The sequence below is a fragment of the Trifolium pratense genome, linkage group LG1 (genome assembly GCF_020283565.1).
Source record: "Trifolium pratense cultivar HEN17-A07 linkage group LG1, ARS_RC_1.1, whole genome shotgun sequence".
In the NCBI taxonomy this organism is placed as follows: Eukaryota; Viridiplantae; Streptophyta; class Magnoliopsida; order Fabales; family Fabaceae; genus Trifolium; species Trifolium pratense.
The window spans coordinates 45,918,855-45,936,392 of NC_060059.1; the positions used below are offsets into that span (position 1 = coordinate 45,918,855).

At 35.2% G+C, this 17,538-nt stretch overlaps 1 protein-coding gene across 2 annotated transcripts; it reads left to right on the forward strand.

Annotated features, from left to right (window-relative positions):
- The first annotated feature begins 1,988 nt into the window (after positions 1-1,988).
- On the forward strand, positions 1,989-4,300 carry LOC123902108 (protein LOW PSII ACCUMULATION 1, chloroplastic-like). Of its 2 annotated transcripts, none has more exons than XM_045951767.1 (4): positions 1,989-2,401; positions 2,975-3,553; positions 3,639-3,689; positions 3,962-4,300. In XM_045951767.1, exons 1-4 carry the CDS (start codon positions 2,187-2,189, stop codon positions 4,098-4,100), a joined length of 984 nt encoding a protein of 327 aa, XP_045807723.1. In that variant the 5' UTR covers positions 1,989-2,186; the 3' UTR covers positions 4,101-4,300. The 2 variants fall into 2 exon arrangements, with proteins under 2 accessions (XP_045807723.1, XP_045807722.1); XM_045951766.1 differs by having other exon boundaries at positions 1,997-2,401; positions 2,975-3,559.
- Positions 4,301-17,538: the final 13,238 nt, after the last annotated feature.

Here is a 17,538-nt window from a genome sequence, read left to right on the forward strand (position 1 = left end):
ACACATTTTAAATGACATGATATATAATATTGTGATGTAAAATTATCCAAACAGCTTAATTGTTTAAATTTTAATAATTTATAAAATTGAATAATTTTTTTAAGTTGAAACTAAAATTTTTGGAATTTTAATTTATGAGTTTTTTTTTCCCTTTCACCACCAGATTAATCTGGTTATGAGTCAGTTATGACATCAAATGGTCCTCCCTACCAAGTTCAGCACCAATCACCACCAAATCAACTAACGATTGGTGAATTTTATAAGTATTGATCGGAAGGGGGCTACTCAGTACTCATAAGTCATAAGCTACATCATTTAAAAAAGTGAGGTATACTCTATTCCTTCATAATTTGAGGGCATTAATCCATGAACCAATAAGAACAAACTATATAAGTGAATTTGGATGTATTACCCACAATTAATTTGTAACAACCTTTTAAATTTGTATATGTAGATTTACATATGGCTTGTTCTCATTGGTTGATGAGGTAAATTGGAAGAAAAAAAACCTTTAAAAGAACTTTTAAAAATGAGTTGAAGTGAGGGGTAACAATGTAATTTAAAATTTAATGTTTTTCTTGAATTCTTTTTATTCTAATAAGTCTCCTTCCCCACTTATCATTTTCACTTTAGCATTGTCATGACTTTCTTTGTCCTTTACTTCTCTCTCAATTAATCAAATTTCGTTTATAAAAAAATGTATAAATTCACTGCTGATATGAGATATAATGTGGGGTTTTGTGGGATCCATTTTAGAGTTTTTAATGAGTTGTATGGATATTTCGAAAATGTAATTGAATTGTTTATGTAATTGAAAAGTGTGAAATAATATAAAAGAATAAGTGAGACCCATTTAAAGAATGAATATTGAGTTACTGGATAATGATGCTCTTAAGACCATCTCCAATGGTGTAATACCTATTAGGTGCTTATGATACTTATTATGTACTACCATTGGAGAGTACTTATTAGGTATCACTTCTAAAATAAGAACTCTCTCTCCTCTTGGACCCATCTTATTTTTCATTAAAATATTCTTTTTATGGGATCCACTTTATTTTATATATTCAATTTGAATTAATGAATATTTATAAAAAAACACAATTTTTTTTAGTACATCACAAAAGCACAATTTTTGAAATTATGTAATGTTATTTTAAATTATTTTTTAATTGTGTAATTCTTAAAATTTGACAATATTATTTTAAATTAAATTTCAAATTTTAATTATTTTTTCGAATTATAAAAAAAAATAGTACATACTAATTTTGTAATTTTATCATTCAATCAATTTATATTATAAAATAGATAATTAAAAATAATAAGTTATTGTAATGATGTGAGGTTATTGATGAGACTCATTTTAGAACTTTTTAAGAAGTGCTTCATTGGAGGGGTTGAGTACCTATTAGGTACTATTATTAAAAAATAATAAATTAGTGATGTGTCCATGTGGGATCCATTTAAATACTCAAATTTGGAGTGCTCCATTGTGGATGCTGTTAAGGTCCGTTTGACCCTACTTATTTTCCACTTTTTTCTTTCTTAAAAGTAGTAAATAGATAAAAAAAATTGTGTTTGACAAAATTTCTCCTTATTTTCTACTTTCTTTACTTTATTTCTCTAATTCTTTTAAGAAAAATAGAGTCAAATACAATTTTCTACTTCTCTATTTCTTTTGAGGAGAAATAAAAAAGTTGAAAATCAGTAGGGCCAAACGGGACCTTAGTTCCACGGTTATACTTTTCTTTTTCTTTTGCTAAACTTCTATTAATCTGATTTTCAACATACCCCACTAAATATGCAAACCATATTATGTCAATTTAATTTGTTGGATAAATTTTAGAAATATGTGTGGGATGCTTAATTTGTGTTCAATCTTTACCTTATAAATCTATCCATTGTTATAAATCTAAGCAGCAACATTGTTTTCCAAAACTGAGACTGAGTGAAGACGGGAGGGAGAGAGAAAACAAATAGAGAAATAAAAAATTATTAGAAAAATGCATGAAATTTAAAATGACACAAGTACCCATAATTGGTTGGGGATAAAGCGTGGCAATACCTTAATCATTCAAATAAGGATATGATGAGTTAGTTGAGTTTCACCCTCTTTGTCTTTTGCACATGGCAAAGTACTGAAACATTTGCTTAGGAAGTAGGAAGTAGGAAGTAGGAACCGAACCATGGCACTAGCACCGTTCGGTTCTGCTAATTCCAACACTTTATTCCTCACATTTCCAATACCACCACCGTCATATCTTATCCATAATAAAAATCATCATCGTAGTACTAATTTCGTGTTCAGTAGTACCTCACATGTCAGCTATGCTCATAAAAGATCTTCTTCTGGTGCCACTATTATTTGTTCTGCTTCCAATAATAAACCTTCTCAAATTAGGTACTACCTCCCACTTTATTTTTGGTTTTTATTTGTTACATTTATTTAACTATTTAATTTTAATAATATGAGATTGTAGTAGTGATACATACATACATACATACAGTACATGATTTGAACTGTAATTTCCGACTTATTAAGTCATTTTTAGGCATTATTGAGACTCTTAACACATACCTCACCCATCTGAACTACTATAAATGTATATATTGGATATAGTAATTTGATATCATCTTAAAGTTTGAGTTTGCCCCTTATTCGGGATATCTCCCCATTTGTAAACTCATTTTCATGCCTTATGGAATCCAATGTGGGACTGTTAACACATTGTTTAGATTTTGTGTGAAATTTTATAAGTAACATTCCAAAATGAAAGATAAAAACTAACCCATCTTTGTTCACAGTGAGGACTTAAGGAGCATCATCTCATGAATCTTTTTGTCTGCAGACATCAAATGAATGCAGAATTCACTTGAGTTTTTTTACTTATGCTTTCCTCTCTTTAAACACTGTCTATTTACCTGTGGTGATGCATGCTTCATCAATCAATCATTAATCATATTTGTTCTTCAGCTCTACAGCCAAGATAAGGAGCGAGGTTCTATCTCCTTTTCGGTCTCTTAGGATGTTCTTTTACATCGCTTTTATCGCAAGTGCTTCTCTTGGAACACTCATAGCAACATCACAACTAATTGGTGCATTGACAAATCCCTCAAGAGCATCCCAAGTTCCTGAAATTCTCAAAGGCCTTGGCATCGACATTGGAGCGGTATCTTTGTTTGCTTTCTTGTACTTAAGAGATAACAAAGCCAAGAATGCACAAGAGGCTCGGCTCTCGAGAGAGGAATTTTTGTCAAATCTTAAGCTCCGTGTGACAGAGAATAAGATCATTCCTGTAAACTCATTAAGAGGAATTGCTCGACTGGTAATCTGTGCTGGCCCGGCATCCTTCATAACCGAGTCTTTTAAGCGAAGTGAACCTTTCACTGAAAGTCTTTTGGACAGAGGAGTGCTTGTAGTTCCCTTAGTAACGGATGGAAACTCGCCTGTTTTAGAGTTTGAAGAGACCGAGACTGAGACTGATGAGGCAAAGCAACTTGCCACCAGAAGGAAGAGACTATGGCAGCTGGCTCCAGTTATCATCTCCGAATGGTCCGAGTATGTCTATGAGTGACGACACAAATTTAATTTTATTTCCTTTTGTTTTCATTAATTTATTTTCTAATCTTGTTAATAGGTGGCTAGATGAACAAAAGAAGTTGGCAGGTGTATCCTCCGAGTCTCCAGTGTAAGTACTATCCATGCTAGTGTTGAAATGTATAATGTGCAGATATACATGATTGAAAATTATATAAAGAAGTAGTATTTTAAGTTTTAAACACAAGTTATAATCTGTATACCCTAAGTTTGAATAATAGAAAATCACTACAGTCACTCTGTTGTCAGAGACTAAGGCACAGTTGGGCGAACTCCGTGATCAAATCTTGTGTATTCTTTGTTTGCATTTTTCGTATGTTTTCTTTTGAACCAGATTGCTGTTCTAACACTTTCACTGTACAGGTATCTATCTCTACGCTTGGATGGTCGAGTTCGTGGAAGCGGCATCGGTTATCCTCCTTGGAATGCTTTTGTTGCACAATTACCACCAGTGAAGGGAATGTGGACTGGTCTATTGGATGGCTTCGATGGTAGAGTTTAGAACAAGTTTTTTTTTTCTTTCTTCAGAAGCTTAATCTTTCATATACTCATCCACCAAAAATAAGGAGTTCAGCCCATTCTATCAAACTTTCATACTTTGGTCTCTATATAATTTTTCGCCTTAGTCTTTTGATGTATTGAAATGTACTTGAAAAATCATATATTTAGTTTAGGACAAACTAAGTCTCTTTCAATGGTTTAGTCTATAGTTTTTGTTTTTTATTTTTTATTTTTAATATCTGTCTTTCTGATCATCACTTCCATTATAGATCGTCGTAAAAAAATGAATTTATAGCTAACTCATCTTCTTATCAATCTTGATTAGCTCCAGACTTGTTGGTCTACTTTCCATATTAATCCTCTTACAAATCTTCTTTACCCATGTCCAAGCACATTATAATTATGCATAAGCTTTACTTTTAAGCTCGAGAAACATTATTCTATCGACCGGAGATTTCTTCTTGCCGTTTTACTCATCCTAGTTGTATCTTCTTCAATTTTCATTTACATGTTAGAGTTGGTTTTCTTTGTTGAATGTTAGAGCTCAATTGTTCTATAGTTCCAACTTTTCATTAATTTCCTGTTGACACTCCACAAGTCAATTGTACTAAGAATATGTATGATCCACACAAAAATTGCAAGGTAATAAAAAAAGAGAGAGAAAAGTTGACTCTTGAAAAATATTGGAGTCTTGGATATTGAAAATTTTAGATATTAATTAAAAAATGTTCTATATTTTCATCATTTTCATTTTGTGTTCTCACACTTGTTAGTCCTTCATAGTGATATTAATTTAGTAAAGCATTTTACATAAGAAAACAAAAAAAAAAATATGCTAAGGGGGCAGGGCCATGATCATAGCAGCACCAAATTCACACACTTGCTCCTGAAAATTGCTTTTTAGGCCCCCTGCAGTGCTCCCAGACCCCCCCGTAAACCCAACAACACCCCTGCTTTTGGACTTTGTATCATACGATCTGAAGTCAAAACATCTTTGGAATGGAAGATCTGAAACGCAGAAGCAGAAAACGATGTTCTATCTTCTTCTCCGTCGCAACCTCGTCAGAAACGCAGCCGCACCACCACTCCATCTTCTTCTTCTCAGCCCGCAACCCACTATAAATCGGTTAGTATCTTCTTATCTTTGAATCTTCATGGGTTAGCTTTTTGATCGTGTTGACCAGGAGAATGCGACTGCACCGGCGTTGAAGGTGGTTGAAAGCGTTGAAGGTGGTTGAAACCCCTGTTGGAGCGGAGGGGGGTTGTGTACCTGCAGGCACTCCGACGCTCAAGTCAGTTTGTGTGTGAGTAGGTTTTCTTTGCTAAAAATATGCATACCTTGTGAATGAAGTGGAGTCACATATATATAGCCCCCAGCGCAGGGCCAAGGCCCTTGATGGCATTAATGGCCATCAAGTGGCTGCCGGAAAACGGTTTGGGAGCCTTGATGTGCAGTAAATGCCCATCATTCCAGTTTACGGCCGTTACGATACGCGAGAGTATCAGACCGTTGGAGAGTCGAGTAAGTCTCGCGGGCTCTTCATGGTAGGCTTGCTCGGGGCGTATTTGTTCGACATCCTCTGGTGCTCGAGCATCTATGCTCGGCCCAGAACAGGAGCCCCCCAAGTTGTTATGCTCGTTGATGAGGATAATAACTTTGAAGCTTGAACGATTCGTCTCGTGCTTTTAGGAGATCTTTCGGTTTTGTCGAACGTAACTATTTCGAGATGGCCCGCCGTGTTTTTCTTCCTTGAATTTTCGTGATCCCCTTTGGTCAAAGTCAAGCTTTGGAAAAGGGGAAGCGTTTTTTCCAAGTGGTCAACCCTAGGTACCAGTAGCCGTCTCTTGCATTTATGGTCCGTTAAGCACGATGTTGGGCTTTTTGGGCGGCAAGTTTCCTTACAAATACTTGCTGCTTTTCTTTTGCCTTTCATAATTTGCCTTCCATAATTGTGCTTTGAGTATCAGCGATGGATAAGAAGAATTCCAAGAAGGTGGCCGTCGAGAGCTTCAAGTCCCAGAGGGGGAAGAAGAAAGCGGAAGCGTCCACCGCTGTGGTGACTTGTTCCCAGAAGGCAAGAGAGACCAAGGTGATACCCTCTCCTCAGAAACCTCCGATACGTCAGGTTCCGACGGGACGGATAAAGATTATGCGGAGTTTCTGAAGGCTTATAAGTCTCCAGATTTCTACCCTCTTTTCTTCTCCTCCGACGAAGGGGAGTCTCAGGCGACGGTAGAATCCAAGATGAAGCCAGCGGAGGTGTTGAAGATTGATTCGGATTCCGAGCATGAGGATTAGATGCTCGGGTCCTTTGTAATTTTTCTCCTTTGTATTGGCCTTTTATCAATAAAGAATGTCGAGTTTTATGTGTTTCGAGCGTATTTTTATTTTGCAGTCGTGCTTTATTTATGCTCTTTGTCTTTTGTAATGTCCTGAATTTTCCGAACGAACAGGGCTAATCATAGTTCTGAGCGGATTTTTACGAGCGAGCGTTATATCCTTTCGAGCGCGTGTCCGGTTTTACGATCTTGTCGAGGAACATGATGCTTTAATTTGGTATTTAAGGCCCTTCCCGCACTTTAGCGAGAATAACGGGGATTAAATCCTGAGGATCGTGCATTACCCTTTTGGGTTGCGATCTTCCCGTGACGTGGCGTCTTGGGTTCTGCGAGATTTACGCGAGCAGATGGATGTGACTTGAAAGGACGAGTCGCTTCGCTTTTGTTGGATATTTGAATTGGCTTAATTTTGCTAAAACAAATATACTAACAAGATGTTGGAAAACATGTTACAACATCATATTTGCCAAGGAAATCTCGCGCATTTAATTAGAGCATCTGCTATATATGGAAATCCACTTAAGAACACGATTATTGAAGATTTGATCTGATCAGGAGCTTTAAGGATAAGACAAACTTAATGGAATAGCTGGATGACTTATCCTATCCTCTAAAGTCCCTTAAACACTTTTGGAAAGTTTCTATAATTCTTGATGAAGATCAAAAGAGAATCAGATCACCTTTTATGACTCTCAAGGAGCATCCTATTGATTCTGAAGCAAGAGGAGCGTGCTAGTTCATTATATATATGAAGACCAAGTTCAAGACTAAGTATCTCATTGAAAAATATTAAAAACACATATTGAGTCTTTGTTGAGTCTTTGTTTGTATTTGTTAATTGTAATTCTTACTTGTGGATTCTATAACACGAGTTAAGAAGTAAGTTTATTATTGTAAGGTTACTCCTAAGCTTTGAAGTACAGAGTTTACCGTGTGTGATTCACTTGAAGCTTTTAAGCAAGAGTGAAGTAGTGTCTTGGTAAGTTGTTGCCACATCATTCCCAACATTGTTTAAACAACACAGGTTGTGTTGTGTGAGTGGAAGTGAGATGGGATCTCATGTCTAGGAGTTCCTAGGCAGAAGTTGCATGAGTAGTGTCGAGGTTATAAGGCGTAAACCAGGGGTTTGCTGGAGGTCTTAGTTTAAGGCGTAAATCCTAGGGTTTGCTGGAGGTCTTAGTAACTAGAACTATTAGTGGATTTCCTTCCTGGATTGGTATCCCCCAGAGTAGGCAGTTGGCTGAACTGGGTTAACAATTACCTGTGCAATTTATTTATTCTCTAACAGTATTTTATATGTTATATGTTATACAAGATGTGCCAACAATAGAAACAACATTATTCATAAAGTAGTTGTTGGGACATCTTGGGCAACATCATTCTAGTGATACCAGAATTTCAATTGGCATCAGAGCAGGCACGCTGTTCTATTATTTTGGGTGAGCTCCAGGGAAGTACTTTCTGGTACAATGGATAAAGAAGGAGGGTCAGTGTCTAAACCCCCTTTACTGACAGGTCCTGAGAACTATGACTATTGGAAATCTCGTATGGAGGCTTTCATAAAATCAATTGATAGCAGGACATGGAAGGCTGTGATGCGAGGATGGGAACCACCAATGGTTCTTGACAAGGATGGCAAGAAAACTGATGTAAAGAAGCCAGATGACGAATGGACAAAAGATGAGGATGATCTAGCACTTGGCAACTCCAAAGCCTTGTATGCAATTTTCAATGGTGTGGATGCTAACATGTTCAGGCTTGTCAAGAGATGTACTACTGCTAAGCATGCCTGGGAAATTCTGAGAAAAGCTCATGAAGGAACATCTAAAGTAAAGCTATCTAAGCTTCAGATGCTCAAAACCAATTTTGAGAATCTCAGAATGAAGGAGGAGGAAAGCATTCATGACTTTCAAATGAATGTGCTTGACTTTGCAAATTCGTTTGATGCACTTGGAAAACCTATCATAGATGAGGAGCTAGTTGGAAAAATACTCAGATCTTTGCCTAAAAGATTTGATATGAAGGTGACAACCATTGAGGAGGCTCATGATCTTTCAAGTCTAAATTTAGATGAACTCATAGGATCACTTCAGACCTATGAAATTGGCTTGAACAGGAGGAATGAAAAGAAAGATAAAAATCTAGCCTTTGCTTCAAAAAGTGTTGCTGATGACTTACAAATTGAATCTGAAGGTGAAGAAAGCTTAGCTGAGTCTATGGCTATGCTTGGGAGACAGTTCAACAAGTTGATGAAGAAAGTGGACCAAAGGCCTAAGTCTAATGGTCGATTCAACAACAACAAACAGTCCAGCTTTCAGAAAAAGACAAATGAAGATGAAAGAGGAGTGAGATGCCATGAATGTGAAGGTTTTGGCCATATCAGAACAGAATGTCCAACCTTTCTAAAAAGGCAAAAGAAAAGTCTTGTGGTTTCATGGTCTGATACAGATTCAGAGGAGGAAGAATCTGCTAAATTTGTTAATGCATTAACAGGAGTTTGTGTATCTGACTCAGAATCATGTGATGATGAGGTAACTTATGAAGAACTAGCTGCTACTTACAAAGATCTTCATAATAGAAGCATAGAGGTTTGCAAAGCATTGGAGAAACAAAAGAAAATCAATGGCAAACTGCAAGCTGAAAGAAATGATTTACTCACAAACATTGATAATCTCAACATTAAGGTTGAAGATCAGAGTAGTCAAATTCATCAGTTGGAAATGGAGAAATCCAACCTCCTAGGTAAAATTTCTGAACAAGGTGAAGAAGTGACCAAGTTAAAAGCTGACTTGGATCAAGTCACAAAGGTGGCTAAAATGATGACCAAAGGTACTGATGCCTTTGAAGAAATGTTACAAAGACAAAACTATGGGAAACCTAAGTCCATCGGTTTTGAACATGAAAGAATAAAGGAGCAGATGAAGTTCAACAATGCCACCTTACATACTCCAATCAACAACACGTTTGTGTCAGGAGGTTTGTTGCAACAATCCATGAGACATCCTATGCCCAGGTTCTACAACTGGACATGTCATCATTGTGGAAGGAAATGACATATTAGGCCTTTCTGCTATAGGCTGCACGGATATCCAAGGAGAGTTCATCAAAAGTTACACACTCCTGCATTTTCTAATGTTACAACTAGAAAGGAATGGAGAGAAAAGAAGAAGATCACAGGTCTGATAGCTCATACATCCTTGAGAGCTTCTTCAAGAGAAACCTGGTACTTTGATAGTGGTTGTTCTAGACATATGACAGGTGTTGAACACTATCTTGAAGATCTGAAGTCATATGCTACCAGTTTTGTGACCTTTGGAGATGGAGCCAAAGGAGAGATTAAGGGAGTTGGTAAACTTGCAAACTATGGCTTACCAAAGCTAGATAATGTGTTGCTTGTAAAAGGACTTAAAGCAAATCTAATCAGCATAAGCCAACTTTGTGATCAAGGCATGAAAGTAAACTTCACAAAAACTGAATGCCTAGTTACAAATGAGCAAGGAGAGCTGTTGATGAAAGGAGTAAGGTCAAGAGACAACTGTTATCTTTGGATCCCTAAAGAAGAAGACAATTTATCCACATGTTTTATTAGCAAAGAAGATGAGGTAAAGTTGTGGCACCAAAAACTTGGCCACCTGCACCTTAAGGGCATGAAAAAGGCAATAGCTAAAGAGGCAATCAGAGGTCTTCCTAAGCTCAAAATAGAGGAAGGAAGTATATGTGGAGAATGCCAAATAGGGAAGCAGACAAAGATGTCGCATCCAAAGTTGCAACATCTTACCACAACAAGGGTGCTAGAATTGCTGCACATAGACCTTATGGGGCCAATGCAAGTGGAGAGCCTTGGAGGAAAAAGGTACGCATTTGTCATGGTAGATGACTTTTCAAGGTTCACATGGATTGAATTTCTAAAAGATAAATCTGAAAGTTTTGATGCATTCAAAGAACTTTGCCTTCAACTCCAAAGAGAAAAGAACTCTGCTATTGTGAGGATACGAAGTGATCATGGTAAAGAGTTTGAGAATGCAAGCTTCCTTGAATTTTGTACCTCTGAAGGAATCAAGCATGAATTCTCAGCTCCAATCACACCTCAACAAAATAGTGTTGTTGAAAGGAAGAACAGGACAATACAAGAGTCAGCCAGAGTAATGTTGCATGCAAAACATCTTCCATATCAATTCTGGGCTGAGGCTATGCATACTGCCTGTTACATTCACAATCGTGTCACTCTCAGAACTGGAACCTCCACTACACTATATGAACTGTGGAAAGGCAGAAAACCAACTGTGAACACTTTCATGTGTTTGGAAGTAAATGTTACATTTTATCTGATAGAGAACACAGAAGAAAAATGGATCCTAAAAGTGAAGAAGGGTTATTTCTTGGATACTCAACAAACAGCAGGGCTTATAGAGTTCATAACAAGAGAACCAAGGTAATAGTAGAATCTATCAATGTTGTGATAGATGACTTAACATCTGTAAGAACATCAGACACTGAAGAAGATGTTGCAACAACTTTGCCAACATCTGAAGAAGCTGCAGCAGAGAAAGAATCAGATTCAGATGATGAATCAACTATTCCTATGCCTGGTCCTGTTAGCAAAGTTCCTTCAATAAGAATACAGAAGAACCATCCCAAGGATCTCATCATTGGAAATCCTAACCAGGAAATTGCTATAAGAAGGTCAAATGAAGTAGTTACTAACTCATGTTTTGTTTCCAAGATTGAGCCTAAGAATGTAAAAGAGGCTCTTACTGATGAGTTTTGGATAGAAGCCATGCAAGATGAACTAACTCAATTTAGAAGAAGTGATGTGTGGGATCTCGTTCCTAGACCCAGTTGTGTTAATGTCATAGGCACAAAATGGGTGTTCAAGAACAAATCAGATGAAAATGGTGTTGTAACAAGAAACAAGGCAAGATTAGTGGCTCAAGGGTATACTCAGGTTGAAGGACTTGACTTTGATGAAACATTTGCTCCAGTAGCAAGACTGTAATCCATTAGGCTACTTCTTGGTATAGCTTGCATCTTTAAATTTAAGCTGTACCAAATGGATGTCAAGAGTGCCTTTCTTAATGGGTACTTACATGAAGAAGTTTATGAGGAGCAGCCAAAAGGTTTTGTAGATCCTGCCAATCCTGATCATGTGTACAAGCTAAAGAAGGCTCTTTATGGACTGAAATAGGCTCCAAGGGCTTGGTATGAGAGGCTGACAAATTTCCTTGTTAGTCAAGGATACAGAAAAGGAGGCAATGACAAAACCTTGTTTGTTAAAGAACAGGAAGAGAAGCTGATGATTGCCCAAATTTATGTTGATGACATAGTATTTGGAGGAATGTCTGAAAAGATGGTGCAGCATTTTGTTCAACAAATACAGTCAGAGTTTGAAATGAGTTTGGTAGGTGAGTTAACATACTTCCTTGGTCTGCAAGTCAAACAGATGGAAGACACCATATTTGTTTCTCAAAGCAAGTATGCAAAGAATATGGTCAAGAAGTTTGGAATGGACACTGCAGCACACAAGAGAACTTCAGCTGCTACTCATCTGAAGCTAACCAAAGATGAGAATGGCATTGATGTTGATCAAAGCCTATACAGGAGCATGATTGGCAGTCTCTTATATCTTACAGCAAGTAGACCTGACATCACCTTTGCTGTTGGTGTGTGTGCAAGATATCAAGCCAAACCAAAGATGAGCCACCTTGTACAAGTCAAAAGAATTCTGAAGTATATTAAGGGCACCAGTGATTATGGGATTCTGTACTCCCAGACAAAGAACTCTACCTTAGTAGGGTATTGTGATGCAGATTGGGCTGGAAGTGCTGATGATAGAAAGAGCACCTCAGGAGGCTGTTTCTTTTTGGGTGATAATTTAATCTCATGGTTCAGCAAGAAGCAGAATTATGTGTCTCTATCTACTGCAGAGGCTGAATACATAGCTGCAGGTAGCAGTTGTTCCCAGCTGATGTGGATGAAACAGATGCTAAAAGAATATAATGTCGACCAAGATGTCATGACATTATATTGTGACAACTTGAGTGCAATCAATATATCAAAGAATCCAGTTCAACACTCAAGAACCAAACATATAGACATCAGGCATCATTTCATTAGAGACCTTGTGGAATAAAATTGCGTGGAACTTAAGCATATTGGTACAAGTGAACAGCTAGCTGATATTTTTACAAAGGCACTTGATGCAAATCAGTTTGAATTTTTAAGGGGCAAATTAGGAATTTGCTGTTGGAGTATGCCCTAAAAGCCAATCTATTTTGATAGAATCGTCTTTTGTATGATGACTTTGATTTATATATTTAATATATATAATAAGGCATTTCTTTATTATGTTTGTTTCAAACTAATAAAGTCCCTAGAATAGCTAGTCTAATTAATGGAACATTAAGTGTGACTTAATAGTGAGACTCCATTAAACATAATGACACTATTCTTAAAGTATCCATAGTCAAGTTTTACTGTGATGTGGGATAACAGTAAAACATAGAGACTATTATGTGAGTAGACTGATGACTTCATCTCACGAGTCATGGATATGAGATATCAAGTCTTCACATAGATATAAATATTAGGAGTAATATTTATATTGGATTGACCCGTCATGAGAATACTACATAGTATGTTATGAAAAGTGTCATAAGTTATTCTCATAGTGATAATGGTGTATACCACCCTTCGACCTGAAACCACTATGGACCATAGATGTGGAGTAGAGTACTTAGTTGTCGTTCAAACATTGTCCGTAACAGGATGACTATAAAGTCGGTTGATGGGTACTCTACAAATCATGTTGAGGGACATGAGTGACCTAGATGGAATTTGCCCCTCCTACATAACAGGAGCAATATCTGTAGGCCTCTTGATGGAATATGACTGATAAAATGCGTGGCCACGCCGAACTAAGTCAATATGAGATATTGAGCTTATTCGTTGCTCAGTATATTCTGGGATCAAGAAATAAGATATTGAACCATACAAGGGTGACACGATCTATGCCTTGTGTTCAATATAGATATAAAGGCAAAGGGGTAATTATACACACGATCATTATCACGGAAAGGTTTCGTCAGATCACATGACATTCTCGTCACTTGGGTAGCAGTGATGTGTTGCTAGATATCGCTCATTGTTTATAATATTAAGTATGTGATTTAATATTATTGCCAACGTTACGAGAACCTATAGGGTCACACACAAAGGATAGATAGATGTGAGAAATAAATAAGTAAGACTTATTTATAAAATAATAAGTAGGACTTATTAGTAATTAAATAATTAAGTATGACTTATTATTTAATTTATGAAAATAGAGAAATGCGGTCCACCGTAAGGTACGGTGCAGTGCTTGGCTTGATGACCACACAAGTGAATAGAACCCTTGTGATGAAGTTTTATAAGCTTAACCTAATTCACAAAGTGAAACCTAGCCGCCGCTCTCTAAACCCTATTCTCTCTGAATCTCTGGTGGAATTGGCTAGCACCGGTCATCGGAGAAGTTCTGTTTGTGTGGACTGAGTAGATGCATCGCTTCTTTGCTTTGCTCGTGATCAGAAACAGTTTCTACCTCAAATGTTCTGCACTTCAAGAGGTAAACACATAAACTTGTGATTTTGTGTTCTTTGATTTGTGATTAATGATTTAATCAAGATCCGTTCATCGGGATTGTTCCGCTAAGAGGATTAATTATTTTGAAAATCCCCTCTTAAATCCCTTCAGTGGTATCAGAGCTTCGGTCCGATTAAATCATTATATTCAAATTTCTTTGCGTTTCTCGATCTGAAATATGTATATAAATATGATTTATATGCATGCGGAGTTATTGTTTTGATCGAGAGGGAGTATGTATGTATGTCGAAATTGATTCCAAAGTTCTGAGCAGTACGTTAGTTCAATATTAATATCTCTATGAGAGTCAAATTTAATGTGTAATTGGTTTTAAAATTTACGGAAATTGTAAAGTCAATATAGTATTATGGTAATTGTAATTGGTTTCAAATATCTTTTAATCAATACATGATTATCCTGGAAGCTTTGAATATGATTCAAAAGGCTTGTTGAAAATGTGAAAGGTTCACGTCCCATATAGTATTGAAAGTGTTTCAATTGCCAATTAATTTGAAGCATGAATCAGTCGTGCTATACTGCTGTAGTTTGGTGATATGGTTAAAATTTGAGTTTGACTCAAACAAATATTTTATTCATGAAATCGGTTAAAAGTGATTTTGTTTTTCACATGTGTTTATAAATTGCCATGTTAATTTGTTATGCGTGGATGACTAGTCAGAGAAAAAAAACATGTTCTTTTGAAATCAATATTTCGGTTACTAATTAAAGTGTCTATGATTATTTGATAATCATATAATAATTTTCCAAAATGATTGACAGGACATGTGAAACTCCTTTTGACATTTTCTAATAATTGATTTTAAAATATTTGGTTTCTATAATTATAAGATATGAGAAATGTTATAATTATTGAGTTTTAATATGAATTCAATTTTAACATGATATGATCATATATTTTGTGTGCTGGTTACTGTTTTGGAAACATGTGATATGCGCAAATTTTATGTTTGAATTTTATTAATAATTGTCATTCACATTTTGAAGTAAAAATTAATTATGTGAATATGTGATTTACATATATTAATTTAATTTATAATGATAACTATAATAAAGAGTTATTATAATCATTAATTTTAATTAATTATTAGAGGTGTATAGTTGTGGCCTTAGCGTGTTTGGCGTTTATTTTATTTGGTTTAAATACGACCTACGTGTCGTGGTTTATTATTTTATAAATACGGCCTGCGTGTCGTGATAATTTATTTACTTTATTTATTTTAAATAATTGTAATTACTCATGATGACGGGAGACAAAGCCAAACGAAGGATGTCGACGGAGTAACTTGAGAAGTTTGCTCGAGGGACAAAGAATTGTAATAAATTAGTTTATTTAATTCTTTCATTTTAGGAGGCCATAACTATACTACCTTAGTTTATTTTATGTATGTGATGCATGAGATGAATGTTTTAATTATATATGTTTTGAATATTTTATAGAATTGTTAAACATATATTTACATGAGTGTCATGTAAATTGAAACACGTTTTGTATGAGATACAAAATACTGTGAGATTAAATTTAATTAAAATCCCTTAAAAGAAATATTAAGTTGAAAGCTTTTCAACATTTAACACTCATCAAGACTAATATCGAATTATGTGGGTTCGCCAAAGCGAGGTGCATTTTCTATACTAGTAAGGTGCGATAGGATAATTGTAATATCCGACTGCTATTTTTTGGGTTAACTTAACTAAACCTATTATAATACGATTATAAAAGTTTAGAAGCAAGAGTTGGGAACAATCTATATGATGGATTAGAATAAGGAGTTATTCACCCAACTAAGTAATATTCGAGAATTGTATAGGATACAATTGGAAGGAGTTCCTACCTAAATAGCTATGTTTTGGGTGATCAGCCAAAGCTGACTTAAGACATGGTGAAATACGGATCTCGACCCACTAGAAAATCTTCCAACAGGATTTTCCGAATTAAATGTGAAGGGTCATTTGGTTTGAGTAAAATAGTGGGAGCATATTTAATTAAAGACCTAGTTAAATATGTTTTAATCATGATACAAATATTCTTATTTTCGTAGTTAGATATATTTGACATATATTTTATATTTTACTGTAAAATGTCATTACGAAGGATAAATAGTTCAGAAATGAGTTTCTGAATTGGTACATGTATTGAGAATTGTTCTCTCAAATACGAGAAAAACTACTAATGATTTTGAAAGAGTTAAAGTTGAAGAAAGAAGTAAGACTTCTTCATAGACCTTGTTATAGAAAGTTAAATTATCCACTTTTTATCTTAGGTATATGATACCAGTTGTTAATTTCATATTTGTTGAAATATGAAGTTGTTTAAAAGAAGTGAAAATTTGACCATAGATAAAGTCAACCTACGTTTAGAATGAAATAGTTTCATTGATCGTAGAAGTTGAGTTTGACATGGAACCAAATAATTGTTATTATGTTTCATTTAATAATAGAAACATTGGACCTAAACCTTGTATTGACAAGAAAAAGGACTGCTTGTTTGAATAATAGACAAGTGTTGTTTCATTATCCAAATAATGTTTTCTATTCTATTGTTCTAATTGAGTAATGGAATTGAGTTACATCAACTTGATAACCTTATCTATAACAATGATGAATAAGGATTAAATAAGATTTGAACCTTGTAAATTAGTGGCAATTAATATTGTTTAGTACTAATAGGTGAGACACACATTTCCATACTCCATGGATATGAATTTTTGGACTCATTTGATTTATATCATTTGAATGATATGAGTTCCACTTTTGAAAATAGTTCAGTATGTCAATTACCAACTAAGGCATGTGACATTTGATCTATTTGAAATATATACATATGAGATGTATATGAACCACTAAACTAATTATTTGCTAGATATAATTTTATTTCCGTTACTTCATTTACATTACTAATTAGCTTAGTAGTTGTGAATATGTGTGGTTGACACAAAGTATGATTCTTTGAATTTGTTCAAAGAATTTATGAATGAAGTAAAGGAATAATTTTGAAAAGTATTAAGACCATACGAACAAGTCGTAATGGTAAATACTTAGATAAGGAGTATAGTAACAACTATTTATATTACATCATGTTTAACATGATTACAAATAAGATAGTTCGTTTATATCTCCAGCGACTCTTTCGAAAATTTATTTTAATTAGAGTTATTCTTTACCCACAAAAGTTCCAATAAAAGAAATCATAAAGATACCATATTTGATATGGAGGTAAGAGTACCTAGTTCGACTTTATGATAGTTTGGATTGTAAGGTTTATTAGATAAACTTAATTCCGACTTGGATGAATGTGTATTTGTGGAGGTATCCTAAAGAAACTCAGGAATACTAATTCTACAACGCTCACTATGACAAAAGTTGTTTTGTTACTAGAATTAAAATATTCCTTTAGAAGGAATGTGTCTCTAGAATAGATAGTGGGAGTAATGTAGAACTTGAGTAAATTCAAGTACCAC

Excerpts from the sequence above, each read along its gene's own strand:
- LOC123902108 (XM_045951766.1), top strand. The coding sequence starts at position 2,187 with ATGGCACTAGCACCGTTCGGTTCTGCTAATTCCAACACTTTATTCCTC. Across the intron at positions 3,560-3,638 it reads ATCATCTCCGAATGGTCCGA|GTGGCTAGATGAACAAAAGA; the intron begins GTATGTCTATGA and ends TCTTGTTAATAG. Across the intron at positions 3,690-3,961 it reads GTATCCTCCGAGTCTCCAGT|GTATCTATCTCTACGCTTGG; the intron begins GTAAGTACTATC and ends TTCACTGTACAG.